Source organism: Aotus nancymaae, unplaced genomic scaffold (assembly GCF_030222135.1).
Source record: "Aotus nancymaae isolate 86718 unplaced genomic scaffold, 86718_ANA_hifiasm-v0.15.2.pri h1tg000003l, whole genome shotgun sequence".
NCBI classification, from domain to species: Eukaryota; Metazoa; Chordata; class Mammalia; order Primates; family Aotidae; genus Aotus; species Aotus nancymaae.
Genome location: NW_026988414.1, coordinates 31,506,650 through 31,526,127, shown reverse-complemented (window position 1 = coordinate 31,526,127; position 19,478 = coordinate 31,506,650). Strand labels below are relative to the sequence as shown.

The 19,478-nt window shown below is 36.2% G+C and overlaps 1 protein-coding gene across 2 annotated transcripts in view; it reads left to right on the top strand.

The window, feature by feature from the left end:
• Positions 1-19,478, top strand: part of INVS (inversin) — a 188,056-nt gene that overhangs the window by 7,850 nt on the left and 160,728 nt on the right. For both annotated transcript variants that reach the window (XM_012437549.2, XM_021674241.2), the window contains exon 3: positions 16,657-16,823. In XM_012437549.2, coding sequence (XP_012292972.2) covers positions 16,657-16,823 — 167 coding nt within the window. The remainder of the gene's footprint in view (positions 1-16,656; positions 16,824-19,478) is intronic.

The following is a 19,478-nucleotide window of genomic DNA, read 5'->3' as shown; positions in this document are numbered from 1 at the left end:
ATTTTCCTGCTCTTTTTCATTGTTTCCCATTATACTTGGAATAAAATTTAGCAGGTTACTTGTATCTCTTTACCTGTCCATCCTCGTGTTTTACCACTCTCTTACAAGAAAAACTTGCTTTCTTTCAGTGTCTCACACCTGCCTAGCCCTTTTTCATCTCAGGGTTTTCACCTGAAAGGCTGTTTTCCCCATTCTCTGTCTGACTAACTCTTAGTCATCCTTTAGGTTTCAGTTTTAAGGTCACTTCGTCAAAAAGGCCTGCTAACCATCCAGCCTCAATTAAATTTTTTCATTGTATTATTCCCTCTTGGCCCTCTGTAGTGTTTCTTCATAGAACTTGTTTCAGATTATCACTGTATATTTATGTGTATGGTTATTTTAACATCTCTCTCCTCCATAAGTTAATGGCCTCTATGAAAGTAGACTGGGTCTGTTTAATTCATCACTAAATCCACAAAATTCAGCACAATACTTGGCACATAGTAGGCACATAAGAAATATATTTGTTGAAGGAATGAATAAATATTATAATCATTCTTTAAGTATCTTTTCTCCCAAATAGTCTGTAATCATCTTGAGGGTCAGAACTAAAAATGAATTGAGTTGAATTAAACTGAATCGAGGAACAGGTTAAGACTGAATTCCAAGAGAAAAAAAAATTTAAGTCAGAATATATCAAGAAAAAGTACCATGTAAAATGAATTATTTATTGCTTTAATTAAAAATATTAATTAAAATAAATATTAATTAAAATATATTTATATTTAGTATTTATATATTTGTTATATAAATATATAATATATAATAAATATTATAATATATATTAAAAATATTAATTGTTATATTAATTGAAAATATAACATTTAAAGAAAAAAGTGCAGTATTGTCATAAATTAAAAACCCTTATATTTATATGGCTCAGTCATACAGATTAATTAATGTGTTATTGATGAAATTTGAAACCTTGAAAAGCCCCAAAGAGAATATCCTTTAAAAGCAATCATGATATGAAACCAGTATATAGCTAATAAACTTACTTATAAATTGTTTTTCTGTTTTCTATTATCTTGTCTGAGGAATTTCTTATTAATTACTGACTGAGGGTACCTCTCCTCATCTTTACAGAATTGTGCCATTATGTTTTCTGTGCACAGACAGTAATACCTTTGCTCTTGAGTATTTTCCAGCATTTGTATATTTGTATGAAAATAATAACTGTTTCATCTTACATTTCAATGTATTTTTTTCTATGCATATGAATGCCAGGTCATAATTTCACTGTATTTTAAACATCTCTTTATGTAGCACATGTTTGATGATCTCTAAATATATGCTATTTCTCTTTCCTAAACTAGTGACATAGTACTACAGATGAATTTTCTTTTCTTGAATCTTTGTTCACCAACTGCTCAGTAAATTCATTCACTTTAGCATTTTCTGTTTTCCCCTCTCTGTTTCCATGGTGAAGTATGTCAGTGATGTGTTTGACTCCATGGAAACAGATGAGTGTCTCTTTCTACATACACAACTAATTAAATCGAACACTTTCTATGTTGCCCATTGTCCTGGAGGAGGACTGAAGAGGCTTTTCTGAATGAAACATCATTTCAATAGCAGTTCTTAGTGTTTAACCTAATACAGTGGATTAATGTTTTACTATAACTCACCACTTCCTAGATTCAGATGTATGAGGGCTTACTTCTGAGCATTGAAAGCATAAGCATACATAGTAAAATTTTTATATGCTATGGTTCTCATTTATAGATATTTAGCTTTTTCTCTTAATACCAAACTCAAACAATTTGTATGAATACTAGAAATGTAATTGATAATAGAATTTAGTAGATTCATTTTAATACTATATAATATAGTATGGTAGAAAAAGGTATGACTTTACAGTCAGATAAACCTGGATTTTAAATTCCAACTATTATTTATTAGTAGTATTATCTTAGCTAAGCCATTTAATTTTTAAGACTCAGTTTCCTCATCTTTATAGATTATAATATTTCACTTGCCTGAGAGTTAAATGAAATGATGACAGTAAAATATCTACCGTGGTACTTGGCACATAGTAGACAATAAGTTAATATCCTATTACTATTATTGTTATATCAGCTTAGACTAACATAAGTTTTTCATAGTTTCAGAAATGTCTCAAGATGAAAAAGCACTAAATGCAACAAAGATTAATATTATGGGGGTTTTTTGTGAAAACCAAACAAAATAATTGTAAATATGCACAGTGTGTAATGATCAATATTGTCATTATTGCCAATAATATTTGAGGTCATTTGCAGTGGTATTGTGACCAGGAAGCACCATTCTGATTCTACTACAACTTTCGTTTCACTGTTCATGTTCTGAGCAAGCATAATCTCTCTAAATCATTTCCTCTACTTGTTTTTAACATCTTCTGACACAGTATTTAAATATGGAAGGGAGCCTCATAAATGACAGAGTAGAGGTACTATTTCAGGTTACTTCTTCCTTTACCTCAATCCCTACCTTTAAATGTTGGGGTCATTAAATGTTTTTTAAATGCTTGCTTATAGGCCAGGCACCATGGCTCACGCCTGTAATCCCAGCACTTTGGGAGGCCGAAGTGGGCAGATCATGAGGTCAAGAGATCGAGACCATCCTGCTCAACATGGTGAAACCCCGTATCTACTAAAAAAAAAAAAAAAATTGCTGGACGTGGTGGCACGTGCCTGTAGTCCCAGTTTCTCGGGAGGCTGAGGCAGGAGAATCACTTGACCTGGGAGGCGGAGGTTGTGGTGAACCGAGATCGTGCCACTGCACTCCAGCCTGGCAAGATCGTACCACTGCACTCCAGCCTAGCAACAGAGCAAGACTCCATCTCAAAAAAAAAAAACTTGCTTATATACAAATGTGTTTATAAATACACTTACATGTTTATGCATCCATACCAATAATAGTAATAAAATTAGCTAACATTTATAAAGTTATGTTTTATGTGCCAGCCACTGTATTGTTTGGCAACTCATTAACTTATTTAACAGTAAAATAATATGAAGAGTTTGAGGTATTAGTATTACCCTCATTTTATAAGTAAGAAAACTGAGATGCAGAGAGGGTTAAGTAACTTGTCTAAGAAGTGGCAGAACTGAGATTGAACTCAAGAAGTCTGACTTCAGAGTCCATCCTTTTAACTACTAAACTATGGGACCTCAATGTATAGGTAGATATTTTTGCACACACATGCAGTTTCATATGTATGAATAAATAGGCATGAGAAAGATAAGAAAGAACTGATTAGGTCTGAACCTTGAATGATGAAATGAGTGATTATCTAGATGAGATTTTTCTTAACCTTTTTGTGCTATGGGCCCTTTTGGCAATCTGGTAAGCCTCTGGACTCTTCAGGAAAAAAAAAATATTTTTAAGAGCTGAAATGCAATATAGAGGATTACAGAGGAAACTGGTTTTATTGAAATATCAAAATTTTAAAATTGAAACATAGCGATATTCTGCCATAATTTTTTATGAACATATTAAATAGCAAAGTATATGGGCAGGTCTAATAATATGATCATTTTGAAATAGCAGTGAGTGAAAATGATATTGTAAGATACCTGCACAAATTATGTTATAAAAATATTTTGTAAAATCTCAAGTGCTCTCAAAATACAATATGTCTCATGTTACTATTCTCATTTTATATGTTAGGACACTGAGACTCAGAAGTTGAGAAATTTAGTTGCACAGTTAATAATTGACAAAGTTGAGCCTCAAACCAAGTTATTTGATAACGAATCCTATGTTCTTTCCATGGTTCCCATGTTGTCGCTCTATAACAATAAGCAAATGTTTTTTAAGGACAGCAAAATGCCTTCCCAAGATTGTAACAGTACAAAATATGTAAGTAAAAAGTGGGTCCGGGCATGGTGGCTCACACCTGTAATCCCAGCATTTTGGGAGGCCAAGGTGGGCGGATTGCCTGAGCTCAGGAGTTCGCAACCAGCTTGGGCAACACAGTGAAACCCTGTCTCTACTAAAGAAATACAAAAAAATTAGCTGGGCGTGGCAGTGTGCACCTGTAATCCCAGCTACTCAGGAGGCTGAGGCAAGAGAAATGCTTGAACCGGGGAGGCAGAGGTTGCAGTGAGCCGAGATCGTGCCACTGCACTCCAGCCTGGGCGACATAGCTAGACTCCGTCTCAAAAAAAAAAAAAGAAAAAAAGAAGTGGGTGAAATCAGATGAAATAAATACATCTTGGATACCATGCAAATACAACATTTTAGAACAAGCAAATAAAATATAGGTAGAGACTGCTTTTGTTACTTGTATTGGACATTGTGTTGCTGAAGCTATTGTGCAGACTAGCACAACTCACTGCAAGTGACAGTCATTTCCTCTAACTGCTAGAGTTGGAACTCTAGTTTCTGCACATACCAGCCCATTAACCATACAGACTCTTATGCTTCAACAAACCCTAAAATAACTGAATGCAATAGAGCAGTGGCTTTCCAGTCATGCTTCCAGCTCAGCTTTCTGGGCTGTGTTGAGACAGAGCACATGCAGAATGCCAGCCCCACTTGAGCAAGCACCAATTGGTCATGGATTAGAGGCCATCTCCACAGTTGCCAGAATAATTAGCACAACACAGCACAGTAGCCAGCTGCCTTCTATATTAACTGTTCCTGACAGGAATGCAAATTTAAATACACTGTCGTCTAGTGAATATTAGTTACATCATAAGCTCTACATTTGTATAACATGTTGCAATTAGCAAATATTTCCAAACAATACATTGTTTTTATTGGATCATCAAAAAAAGTTATGGTGTAGATTGGACAGGTATTAGCTGAATGTTAGAAGTGAGAAAACTAAGGAAAAAAGTAGGATGGATAGATAAAGGCACAGACCTTGCTCACTTACTGTCTTTCAGCCAGGAAGCCCAGAACCTAATGGTACCTTCATTATTCAGAAACTAGCCATGAAGCCGCTGTCCCCCTAGAGCTACTTAAGATAGGACCTAAGTGAGGCTGAGTGCTGCTTTTTCTAATCATTTTGGGGATATATACTTTTTTTTTTTGAGACAGAGTCTCACTTTGTCACCCAGGCTGGAGTGCAGTGGCGTGATACCAGTTCACTGAAACCTCCACCTCCCAGGTTCAAGTGATTCTCCTGCCTCAGCCTTTCTCCCAGGTAGCTGGGACTACAGGCATGTGCCACCACACTCAGGTAATTTTTGTATAATTGGTAGGGACAGGGTTTTGCCATGTTGGCCAGGCTGATCTCAAACTCCTGACTTCAAGTGATCCACCCACCTCAGCCTCCCAAAGTGCTGGAATTACAGGAATGAGCCACCATGCCTGGCCAGGGGATATATACTTTCAATTTCCTCAAATAGACAAATTTGGCCTTATAGGCACAACATATTGGATTGCGGTGACATAACCCAATAATGTCTTCTCTTCTGGGAAATACATATACCAGTTACATAGAAACAAGGTATGTCAGGGAACAAAGAGAAGGCTTGAAGTTTCCCTGTATCTTATATAAGACTTAGGAAGAGGACAGGATTGGCCTAAAGTTCTATGTCCTAGAAGGTGAGTTACCTATTAACCCCATGATGCTGACTCTACTTTGGCCCTGAGGAGCCTAATCACTTAGGACAGGGGCGTTCAAGCTTTTTGCTTCCCTGAGAATTGGAAAATCAAGTATCTTGGGCCACACGTAAAATACAGTAACATTAACAATAGCCGATGAGGAAAAAAAAAAAAAAAAAAACTCAAGAAAAGCTCAAAATGGTTTAAGAAAATTTACAAATTTGTGTTGGGCAGCATTCAAAGCCTTCCTGGGTCACATGTGGCTCACAGGCCATGGGTTGGACAAGCTCGAATTAGGATTATCCCAGAATGTAAAATGACCTTGGTTATTCAGCAGTTACTCTTGTGACCTCAGTTCCTAATCTTTTCCCTTAATAAAGCTTCCAAGGATGAGTGTCTCCCTAGGCAGAAAGGATAAATTAATTACTGCTATCTTACTAATACTAGCTACTACTATCTTTGCTTAGCCTAACAAGATGCCAGTAGAGACTGACCTTTAATCATGAAAGACAACTGGAGACTAGCCTTATTATGGCATATTCTCTGTAAGTATCATTTTGGCTCCAGAAGGACTCAAACCAATAAAAGGAATGTGCTCTTGTACTATATTTTAGTTCTGTTAATGAGTTTGGGTTTCAATAAATCTTTATCTATAAATACAGTGATAGAATCTTTGGAATCTTCTAGATTAGATATTGGAGGCTCTAGTGGAAAGAATATACTGTTGTACCACACAGAACCTTGTGCATAGGGGCTTCTGTTATCAGATGTGTTGAATACAGTGCAAAATTTGCCTATATCTTCAAAACAAAGGTACTGAAAAACAATACCTGCCTTCTCTAGGTGTTATCACAACCTGAATACATCTATAAAGCTCTTTCAAATTTCCAGACCAATGACCTTTCTTGGTTTTTACCAGTATACATGGAAGCATGGATTAGCAAAGTAAATTGCTGAGAAGCTAGGAAGTCTTTCTGGATCCCAGTATGTCCAAGATTAAAATATATGTTGAAGTATTTCAAACTAAAACAATAGCTTATTTTCATGCCCAAAACAACCCAGGCATTTATCTGGTGTCTTTTTTTTTTTTTTTTAGTTTTAATTGATGCATAATGATTGTATTTGTTTACGGGAGTAGAGTGTGATGTTACAATACATGTATACGTTGTGTGATGATCAAATTATGGTATTTAGCATATGCATTACCTCAAACATTTATCATTTCTTTATAGTGAAAGCATTAAAAATTCTAGCTATTTTTAAATATACAATATGATATTAAGTATAGTCACTCTACTGTGCAATAAAATACCAAAACTTATTTCTCATATCTAACTGTACCCATTCACATTTCCATTTTCCAAAGAAAACATTTTCTTTTGTCAATTCACTTCCTCCATTAGCACAGTTCAGGCGAAGATACCTTAGAAGTAACTGGCTTTCTTGTTCAACCCAGATGTAATTACCCTCAGCTAGTAAGAGATGAATACTTAATGATTATCTGTAACAAAAGTGGCAACCTTGTTTTCACTTACAGTACATGACTGGAGCCATGGCATCTTTTGTAGTTATTGTTTTTAACTAAAATGTATTGAGGTATAATACAGTAAATTTCACCCTTGTTAGTATACAGTTATTTAATTTTGACAAATATATAATCGTGTAATCACCATGACCATCAAGTTATAGAACGGTTCTATCATGCCCCAAAATGTTAGAACTGTGTCCTTTTATGGCCAGTTTCTCTCCTCATTCCACATATTCCAGTCTGTGGTAACCACTGGTCTGTTTTCTGTCTCTATAGTTTTAACTTTTATACAGTCCCATGCAAATGTGTCACATGCTATATTTCCCTTTGAGACAGACTTCTTTTTTTTTTTTTTTTTTTTTTGAGACAGAGTCTCACTCTGTCTCCCAGGCTGGGAGTGCAGTGGTGCAGTCATGGCTCCCTGCAGCCTCAACCTGCTAGGCTCAAGTGATCCTCCCACCTCAGCCTCCCGAGTCGTTCGTGTGTGTGTGTGTGTGTGTGTGTGTGTGTGTGTGTGTTTTTGTAGAGATGTGGGTTTTGCCATGTTGTCCAGGCTGGTGTCAAACTCCAGGCTTCAAGGGATCCTCCCCTTCAGCCTCCCAAAGTGCTGGGATTATGGGCGTGAGCCACCGTTTCTGGTGAAGTGGATTTCTTTCACTTGACGTAAGGTATTTGAGACTTTTCCATGTTGTTGAGTTAATTGGTAGATCATTCCTTTTTTATTAGTGAGCTATATTCCATTGTATGGATGTACTACAGGTTATTTTCTCATTTTCCAGTTGAAGGACAATTGGGATGTATCAGTGTTTAGCAATTATGAATAAAGCTGCTGTAAATATTCACATACAATTATTTAAATGAACTTAAGCTTTCATGCTTTCATTTCTCCTTAGTAAATACTTAGGTGAAAAATTATTAGGCCATCATTATTTGGCCACAGTTTTTATAGTAACTATAACATTTTTGCATTTCTACCAACTATGTTCTATATCCTTAATAGCATTTGGTATTGTGAGGTTTGCTTTTGACTGTTTTCATTTTAGCCATTCTAATAATAGATGTATGATGGTATTGCGTTATGGGTTAAGTTTACGTTTCCCTATGTATAAATGATGTTGAGTCTTTTCATATGCTTATTTAGTGAAATGTCTATTAAAACCTTTTAATTTCTTTTTTCTTTCTTTCTTCCTTTTTTTTTTTTTTTTTTTTTTTTTTTGAGACAGGCTTATACTCTGTCACCCAGGCTGGATGGAGAGCAGTGGCACAATCTCGGCTCACTGCAACCTCCACCTCCCAGGTTTAAGTGATTCTCATGCCTCAGCCTCCCAAGTAGATGGGATTACAGGCAGGAGTCCAGCCACTGCACCTGGCTAATTTTTGTATTTTTAGTAGAGATGGGGTTTTGCCATGTTGCCCAGGCTGGTCTCAAACTCCTGGGCTTAAGCGATCCACCTGCCTCTACCTCCCAAAGTGCTGGGATTACAGGTGTGAGCCACTGCATCCAGCCTTAGTCTCATTATCCATCTTTTTATTGTTCTATTTTAAGAATTTTTTTATTTATCCCAGAATAAAAGGACTTATCGGGGCCATGCGCAGTGGCTCACACCTGTAATCCCAGCACTTTGGGAGGCCGAGGCAGGCGGATCATGAGGTCAAGAGATGGAAACCATGCTGGCCAACATGGTGAAACCCCGTCTCTACTAAAAATACAAAAATTAGCTGGTGTGATGGCACATGCTTATAATCCTGCTATGTGGGAGGCTGAGGCAGGAGAATCACATGAACCTGGGAGGTGGAGGTTGAAGTGAACCGAGATCGTGCCACTGCACTCCAGCCTGATGACAGAGTGAGACTCCATCTCAAAAAAAAAAAGGCCTTATCAAATATGTGTTTTGCAAATATTTACTCCCAATTTGTGGTTTTTTTAAAAAAATTCTTAATTGTGTTTTCAAGCACATTTTTTTATTTGGAATTATTTTGTATCATATCTAAGAAATCTTTGCCTAACACAAAATCACAAAGGTTTTCACCTTCAATTGTTTCTAAAATTTTTATATATATTCTCCTGCCTCAGCCTCCCGAGTAGCTGGGATTAAAGCTGCCTGCCACCATGCCTAGCTAAATTTTGTATTTTTAGTAGAGATGGGGTTTCACCATGTTGGCTAGGCTGGTCCAAATTCCTGGCCTCAAGTGAACTGCCCACCTTGGCCTCCTAAAGTGCTGAGATTACAGGCATGAGCCACCATGCCTGGCCTTTCCAGCACCATTTATTTAAAAGACATTGGTTTGCCTTTGCATCTTTGTCAGAGTCAATTATCATATCTGTATACATCTATTTACATACTCTCAAATCTGTTCTATTTGGTCTATGACTCTGTTTCTTTGCCACTACCACATTGTCTTCATTACTGTGGGTTTACAATATGCCTTCATATCATACAATGTGAGTTCACCAACTTTGTTTTGTTGTTTTTTTTTTTCAAAAACTTAGTTTTCTACTTCTTTTGCCTTTCCATAATAATTTTAAAACTGCACATTCATTTCTACAAAGATTGCTCTGGGAAGATTTTAAGAAATTATTCTTAGTAGTACTTTATAGTCAAGATTAACTATGAATTTAATTTTTTAATAAATATAGTACTATATTAGGTTTTTATTGCTGTGTAACAAATTGACACAAACTTAGCTTACAAACAACAAACATTTATTACTTTACAGTTTCTGTATGTCAGGAGTCTAGACACTGCTCAAGCTGAGGCTTTTGCTCATGGTGTCACTAAACTGCAATCAAGGCATCAGCAAGGGCTAAGGTCTCATCTGAGATTTAGGATTCTCTCCCCACTGCACATTGGCAAAATTCATTTTCTTTCTTTTTTTTTTTTTAAGTTAATCAAATGTGTCAACTTTATTGTTTATCTATACGCATATTTATTTGTTACTGAAAATTGAAAAAATAGTGTGTTATTATGCTGTAGTCAAACTACTCAATGTTTTCTTTTCATTCTTTCCCCACAAGTTACCTTGCTTCAAATTCTAGATGTTGGGTTTCATCTCACTGACTTATGATTCTAAAACATATGGGAGGCCTGTGTGGTGGCTCATGCCTATAATCCCAGCACTTTGGGAGGCCGAGGCAGGTGGATCACTTGAGCTCAAGAGTCTGAGACCAGCCTGGACAACATGACAAAACCCTGTCTCTGCAAAAAATGCAAAAATTAGCTGATGCAATGCATGCGCCTGTAGTCCTAGCTACTTGGGAGGCTAAGACAACAATTGCTTGAGCCCAGGAAGCGGAGTTTGCAATGAGCCGAGATCATCCCATTGCACTCCAGCCTGGGCAACAGGAGTGAAACCCTGTCTCAAAAAATTAATTAATTAATTAATTAAAATAAAACATGGGAGAATACTTCAGACTTACTGGTGCTGCTTTGGGATCAAACCAAAAAGTGGAGCTAAAGTGTATTCAAGCTATTAAAATACATTCAAACTTATATAGATTCCTTATAAATTACTGCTATCAAGGTAGGAAGGAAAAGATACAAGAAGAAAAAGACATCACTCATCATAGGCTATTGAAATTATTGGTATACAGTCTATCGTAGCATATACTACTGCATAAAATTACCAGCAAGAAAGAAAAGTACAAGAAAAGGTTTATGACTAAACCAGCTGATTGTCATAATTTCCTATTCCAGCATTCTCAGAAGGATCCCATCTGTGATACATGTGGAAACTGCACCCACATTTGAATGGTTCAATTCTTGATTCATTCTGAACACTCTTTGGCCCAGTATTTGTATCTCAGTTTTACCATTCTTTCAACGCAGATGACAGTGTCCTCACTCCTCTCTTCCTATAAGGAAAACCATCTCTGAAGTCCTGGAAGGTCTTTGCTCTTCTATCTTGTTGTTGGGGTGAACCTTCTGGTAGAGGGTAAGGGAATTTGGTATGTGGGTGGAGAATCAGGTTACCAAGGTTCTTTATTAACGTTATGGAGCAGAGGTTATGAGAGGCCTCTAAATCATCCTGGGAGTCTTTATTTGGTGAGCATTTGTGAAGACTCTGGGATCAAGGTGCACATTTGTTGATGGACCAGTCAATGGTCTAGTCATAGCTCTAAGCTCCTCCCGGATCTTTGGTCCTGGCAGAATGTGATGCTGAACTCTCAGATTGCTACAAGGTACCCTGGAAAGAACTATATAGCCCAGAAAGAACCTGAAAACCTTAACTCCAACCAATAGTGGTGAATGAGCTGACTACAGGTTTTTCTTTTCTTTTCTTTTCTTTTTTTTTGGTACAATTTTAAAACTCATGGCAGTTTGCTTCTTCAAGGCCAGCAGGAAAGTATCTCTGCTGCTTCAGATCTCTCCAGTTTCTTCCTCTGACCTCGACACTCTTTTTGAAAGGCTCACCTGATTAGGTCAAAGCAACCCAAACTAATCTCTCTTATGATTAATTTGAAGTTAAAAGATTAAGGGACCTAATTACATCTGTAAAACCCTTCACATTTGCCACATAAGAAAATCTAATCATGGGAGTGACATCATAGTTCTACCCACAGTCAAGAGGAGGGGATCATATAGGGCATGTATACCAGGGGCTGGAAGTTTTAGATGCCATCTCAGAATTCTACCACAAGTACTGTTAAGAGTATCTGTATCTGAAGTGGACTTCGAGGGATTATATCTTTCAAGGAATTTATCCATTTCACTTAAATGTGAGTTTATGGCTTATGACATTCCCTTATTGCCTTTAAATATCTGCAGTCTTTGTAGTGATGACCCCCTGCCATTCTTGATACTGGGAATTTGTGTCTCCTCTGTTTTTAATGATCAATCTGATTAGAGATTTATTAATTTTATTTTCCAAGAACCAACTTTTAGCTTCATTGATTTTCTCAATTTTTTTCTGACTTTAATGTAATTGCTCTCTGCTCTTATTTTTCTTATGTACTTCCTTCTGCTTGTTTTGGGTTAAATTTGCTCTTCTGTTTTAGTGTTCTACAGTAGAGGCATAGATAATTGATTTGAAACTATTCTTCTATTCTAATTAAAAGCATTCATTACTATATATTTCCTTCTAAGCTTCCTTCATGGGTGGTGCAAGAACCTTAAAATAATGTTTTTATTCATTTAATTATACTTTTTAATTTCCCTTGAGATTCTCTCTTTAACCAATGGATTATCTTAAATATTTCACTGTTTCCTGTTATCATTCTGTCATTGATTTCTAGTTTAATTACATTGTCATCAAATAACATACTTTGTATGACTTCAGTTTTTAATCTGTTAATATTCATTTATGATGCAGTATATTGAGTATTTTGGTGAGGGTCCCATGGGTGTTTTGAAAAACTGTATTTCTGGCTGTCATTAGATGAAGTGTTCAATAAATATCAGTTATATCCTGTTGCTTTTTCTCAGTGTTCAGTTCTTCTGTGTCCTTGCTGATTTTCATTTTAGTGGTTCTACAATTATTGAGAGAAGAGTGTTGAAGTTACCAATTATAATTGTGTTTTCAAGTGTTTCTTTCTGTTCTATCAGTTTTTACTGCCTGTATTGTGAAGCTCTGTGATTTAGTACATATACATTTAGGAATTATATATATTCTTGTTGAATTGACCCTTTTATTGTTATATAATATCTCTATTTGTTTCTGGTAATTGTCCTGTCTTTAAAGTTTACCTTATTAGATATTAATATACTTAACTCAAGCTTTCTTTTCATTAGTATTTATTATAGTTTTGCTCATTCTTTTACTTTTAACCACCTATGTTATTGTGTTTTAAGTGAGTTTCTTATAAATAGCATATAATCGAGCCTTCTTTTTTATCTCAGCCTTTTTATTGGTGTGTTTATACCATTTACATTTAACGTAATTATGAATGTTAAGATCAAAGATTTCCAATTTATTGTGTTGAACACTGCATGTTCCTTCTGTTTTTTATTCCTGTCCTCCTTTCCATTTCTTGACTATTTTTAGTATTCCATTTTAATTTATATATAGTAGAGCTTTTTGTAATGCTTTATTAAGATATAATTCACATACCATACAATTCAAAATTTGAAGTGTACAATTGAGTGGTTTTGTATATTCAGTGTTGGGCAAACATAACCACAGTTGATATTAGAATGATTTCTTAACCCCACAAAGAAGCCCTTCACCCTTTAGCTGTTACTCCTCAAATTTGTGCCCCACCCCCAGTCCTAGGCAACTATCATCTACTTTCTGTCTCTATAGATATGCTAGTGCCAGATATTTCACATAAATGTAATTATGCAACATGTGGTATTTTTTGACTGCCTTCTTTCACTTAGCATAATGTTTTCAAGGTTCATGATATTGAGCATCTATTAGACCTTCATTCTTTGTGCTGCATAATATTCCAGTGTAGAAATACACAACATTTTGTTTAACCATTCATCAGCTAATAAACAGCTTATGGACATTTAGATATTTGTGTATCAGTTTTGTGTGAACATATGTCTTCATTTCTCTTGGGTACATACTTGGGAGTAGAATTGCTGGGTCAAATGGTTACTTAATGTTTTGTGGAACTGCCAGAATATTTTCCAAAGTGACTGCATCATTTCAGATTCCTACCAGTAGTACATGAGGGTTTTGATTTCTCAATATTCTCATCAATACTTGTTATTATATGTATTTTTTTATTATAACTATCCTAGTGTATGTGAAGTGATATTTTATATTGTGGTTTTTGTTCTGTCGCCAAGGTTACAGTACAGTGGTGCGATCTCAACTCAACGTAACCTCTGCCTCCTGGGTTCAAGTGATTCTCATGCCTCAGCCTCCCAAGTAGCTGGTATTACAAGCATGCGCCACCACCACACCCGGCTAATTTTTGTATTTTTAGTAGAAACAAGTTTTTGCCATGTTGGCAAGCCTGGTCTGGAACTCCAGGCCTCAAGTGATCTGCCTACCTTGACCTCCCAAAATGTTGGGATTATAGGCCCATGCTGGGCCTATGTTGTGTTTTTAAATAAATAGGCCCATGTTGGGCCTATATTGTGTTCTTAAATAAATCTCTTTGTATAGTTTGTTTTTGTTAGAGGTTTTTTGTTTGTTTCTGCCTGTGTGTGTGTGTGTGTGTGTGTGTGTGATCTAGGTATTAGAATATATATACTCATTTTATTACAGTCTGTATTTTCCACTTTGAGTGCGATACAGAAGCCTTATCACTACTTAGGTCCCTTTACCCTTCTTTTTGATATAGTTATCTTAAAAATCACCTCTACATAAACTGAGAACCACATCATACAACAAGGCTATTTTTGCTCTCAATCATCAAAACATAATTCTAAAAACTAAAGAGGTTAAGCTGGATGTGACTTGTAGTCCCAGCTACTCAGGAGTCTGAGTCAAGGAGGATTGCTTGAGACCAGGAGTTCAAGACTAGCCTGGACAGCACAGTAAGACCCGCATTAAAATAAAAACAAAAAACTGAAGAGGATAAAAACAGACTTTTTTTTTTCAGTTATTTACATTCTGCTGCTCTTTTTCTTTCCTTTTTTTTTCCAGATGAAGTCTGGCTCTAATACCCAAGCTATCGTGGCTCACTGCAACCTCCACCTCCCAGGTTCAAGCCATTCTCCTGCCTCAGCCTCCCCAGTAGTTGGGATTACAGGCACCCACCACCATGCACAGCTAATTTTTGTATTTTTAGTAGACACAGGGTTTCACCATATTGGCCAGGCTAGTCTTAAACTCCTGAATTCGTGATCTGCCCACCTCCCAAAGTGCTGGGATTACAAGCGTGAGCCACCGCACCTGACCTCTGCTGTTCCTTTTTCATTCCTGATGTTCTGTTTGTTTCATGAATGTTCATAGTTGATTGTTAGAGCATTTTTATAAGAGTTGCTTTAAAATTCTTGTCATATAGTTCTAATACATCTGTGTCATCACAGTGTTGGTGCCTGTTGATTGTCTTTTCTTGTTTAAATTAATATTTTCCCAGCTTTTCAGTTGTTTTGTAATTTGGGATTGTATCTTTGACATTTTCTGTATTATGAGACTCTGGATCCTATTTAAATATCTTATTTTAGTAAACTGACAAGCTGTTAAAGTTCAGAATGAACATTCTCTTTTGATTTTATGGTTCAAATTTCAAGTTAGTTTTCAGAGATCTTGCAGGGCTTTTCTGGTTTGCCACACCTCTGGGCTACTCAGGCTCATTTAGAACAAAGGCAGTAATCTAACTATAGTTTAATTCTTAGAGCTTTTGCTATCTTGATTCTGACCAGTTTCACGCATGAGCTGCTCAAAAGCATCCTGACATTATGCCAATTTAAAGAATTACTTCCTCCAACTTCATCCTCTTGATAATCCTCTTCTACTCTCTAGTTTGAAAGGGGTAAAATACTGCCTTGTTGCTATCCTTTGCTTAATTCAAGTCATGATAGTTTGACAGGGCTCCTCCCAACAGTTTCTGTAATGCCCAGTGGGGAAAAGAGGTACAGTTTCTTTTGTTGTATGTGTTTTGAGTAGAGCATAGCCAAATGGTTCACTCAGCAGACCTACCTGCCTCCCAGTCTTTTTACTAGAGAGAGTAGGCTTCTCAAGAAATTCCGCAACCGTGCGCCTTGGTGTTTCTGGCTTATAGGCTACTCTAGCCCCTAATTTACTATAGATTGGAGGTAAAAACAAGCAAACAAACAAAAAACTCTTCAGGGAACTTACCACCAGGTTGTCTCTCAAGTTCCAAAGTTCCTAGTCAAGGTTGCCTTCCCTTCTCCACCTGCCATTTATTTTGTCTTTTGCCTTGGGGATTTCAGTTGTGATTAGCAGGAGGATGACGATACTATGAACTTGCTCTATCTTGTCATCTTGTCTAGAAAGGAAAATCAGCTGTGATTTGTTTTGTTTTGTTTTTGAGGTGGAGTTTTTGCTCTTGTCCAGGCTGGAGTACAATGGTATGATCTTGGTTCACTGCAACCTCCGCCTCCCAGGTTCAAGGGATTCTCCTGCCTCCGTCTCCTGAGTAGCTGGATTTACAAGTACCCACCACCATACCCGGCTAATTTTTGTATTTTTAGTAGAGACGGGATTTCATCGTGTTTGTCAGGCTGGTCTCAAACTCCTGACCTCAGGTGATCTGCCCACCTCAACCTCCCAAAGTGCTGGGATTACAGGCATGAGCAACCACACCCAGCCTGTGATTCATTTTTATGTCATTCATAAAACATACCACAATACGTAGTGTACAATTGGCACTAATTAAATATTTGTTTCAAAAGACAAGAGTGAGGGAGGGAGGAACATAAGTAGCTCTGAATCTCAAAATGTTAGTTCAGCATAAGATGATTGAGTTCTAATTCCACCTACTTTCAGTGTGAACATAGACTGGCTACTTCTTTGAGCCTCAGTTTCCTATAATATGACAATGGTAATATCTACTTCATAGGACAAGTAAAAATGAGATGATATATTTAATGCATTTAGCACAATACTTGATAATAAACAGTAAATATCATTCCTACTTATATTAGTAATAACAGTCATCAAATATCATTATCTGTTTCTTATCCTCATAGGAAACTCTGCTCTTAAAGACAAAGAAGATCAATTTGGGAGAACACCACTTATGTATTGCGTGTTGGCTGACAGATTGGATTGTGCAGATGCTCTCCTGAAGGCAGGAGCAGATGTGAATAAAACTGATCATAGCCAGAGAACAGCCCTCCATCTTGCAGCTCAGAAGGTGAGAAGTAAAATTTCCTTGAAGAATAAATGTTTTATGTGATGTCTGCTAGTTGATTAGTGGAACTATGCAATGGAAAGATAATAAAGAAATCTTAGCCAGGTGTAGTGGCTCACACCTGTAATCTCAACACTTTGGGAGTCCAAGCTGGGTGGATCACGAGGTCAGGAGTTCAAGACCAGCCTGGCCAAGATGGTGAAACCTTGTCTCTATTAGCAAGGCGTGGTGGCAGGCACCTATAATCCTAGGGTTCAAATTTGGGAAATATATATGGATTTTTTTTTTACTTTTCACTGTTTAAAATTTTTTTCTTAATGAGTATTACTTTTCCTAAAAAAGCTGAAATCTCAGCCTGGGCAACATAGCGAGACCCCCATCTCTACAAAAAATAAAAAAATTAGCTGCAGTCCCAGCTACTTGTGGGGCTCAGGTGGGAGGATCATTTGAACCTGTGAGGTTGAGGCTGCAGTAAACCAAGTTTACATCACTGTACTCCATCCTAGGTGACAGAGCAAGACCCTGTCTCTAAATAATTAAATAAATAAAAATCAAATCAGATAAAATTTAAAAAGTTGAAATGTCTCTTGAAATATGTAGCATTAAGTGGCATAAAATAAATTAATTTTCTGAATGTATTTTCAGCTTTTTAAAATCTAAAACCATGTTGCCAATATCAATGATTTTTCATTTTTAAAGGTTTATTAAGAGCTCAGATTTTTAAGATTGAACATATCAAACAAATAAGACAGGAAGCTTCTACATTTATTTAAAGACTTATTCACCTAAAAACTATTTTTCCTCCATAAAATTTTGGTCCAAAAAATAGATTTCCAATGCCTGATATTTTTCTTTTTGTTATTTCAGATTTCTGTATTTTTTGAATAAAAAGCAATGAAAATGAGTTAGATCCAGCAGGAACTATTAGCATTATTTTCTATTTAAAAAATGTGAACCAGATATAGCTAATTAATTAAGTGGTTAGAAAAATACCTCTCATTAGTCAAATGCATAAAAAGAGGCTGACATTAAGATATACTACTGAATATGCTAGTTATATGCTCTTCTCAGTTAGGTCTGTCAGGTTATTTCCAAAGTTGCTTCTCTTGAATTTGGTTTTTATTATAGTAATTTAAAAAAAAATCTCCCTCATTTTCAATCTCAGTTTTAACTACTGCTCGGATATTTATATTATAACCTTTCACCTAGGCTTGTCAGCTGATGAAATTAATCACTCAGGAAGGGTAATTCCATTTAACTTGTTATCATAAAAAAGCAAACAATTCAGATTGGGGATAGCCCCAAAATTAATACTTTGATACCCTTTAGCTTTTTCATTATGATTGATTTAGGTGTAAAACTCAGCTTCAAAAATGTAGAGTGAAGGAACCTAGCTTAACATCGAGTAGATTATATGGAGAAAGTGAGGATTTCAGTTGATGATCCAACATTATAACATTTTTGTAGAGGTATTATATGATCAAGGTAATTGAAAGAAGGGGAATGTACAACCAGACATGTTAGCTGTAAATCTTTTCATCAGATAACATGCATTGTTTTCTTTTGTTTTTTTTTGTTTCTACTTTGATTTTTTAAATTATAAGTTTTTCATAGTATCAAAGAATAAATTAAACTATGATTTATATGGCAGTATTTACATAGTTGATTTCATAACATCTTATGTTCTTTCAAGTATCTGATAATTATGCATTTCTTCCCTTTCTCTGTGTTGCTGTTTGTTTTTACATGCTTGCCAAAAGCAGTAATGATCACACTAACACTAGAATTCCCAGAAAAGCATAGTAATAATTCTTGAGTATTCTCCTCCATCCAATTAAATCTGGGTATTGTGTTAATTCATTTGTGCTTTATAAAAAGCACCAGCATTAAGAAATCAAAGATAGTATACAACAGTCAGGAATAAGATAGTAAATGATGTATGAATAATTTTCAAAGAATAGTTGGAGATAATATGTTCCAGGTCTGTGATACTTTTTGCCTCCAAATAGACACAAGCACAAATTCTCTTCAGAAAAAAACATCTTTACCTTAAACTTTCAGGATGTCCCCATATTACATTAACCAAACGTGAACTCACAATGAAAGATCAACAAACACATAAGGGATCAGTCTACTATGAATGAGAGTCAGCAGAAACAACAAACAGATTTAGTCTATGAAAAACATCAGGGATTGGCATCATTAGAGACACCATATAAAATAACCACTGATGAAATGTTTGAAGATATGAAAGAAGAAATCAGCCAAGAACAGTAGATCACACCTGCAATTTCAGTACTTTAGAAAGCCGAGGGAAGAGGTTCTCTTGAGGCCAGGAGTTCAAGACCAGCCAGGGCAACATAGAGAGACTCCATTTATTTAAAAAAAAAAAAATTACAACTACACGCCTATAGTCCTAGCTCCTCGAGAGACTGAGGCAGAAGGGCTGCTTGAGCCCTGGAGTTTGAGACCAAGCCTGGACAACAAAGCAAGATCCTGTCTCAAAAAATCTGTATTTTATTTAATATTATAAATAATTAAAAGAAGGAATCCAGCCAGACACAATGGCTCACACCTGTAATCCTAGAACTTTGGGAGGCCAAGGCAGGTGGATCACTTGAGGCTATGGGTTCAAGACCAGCCTGGGCAACATGGCAA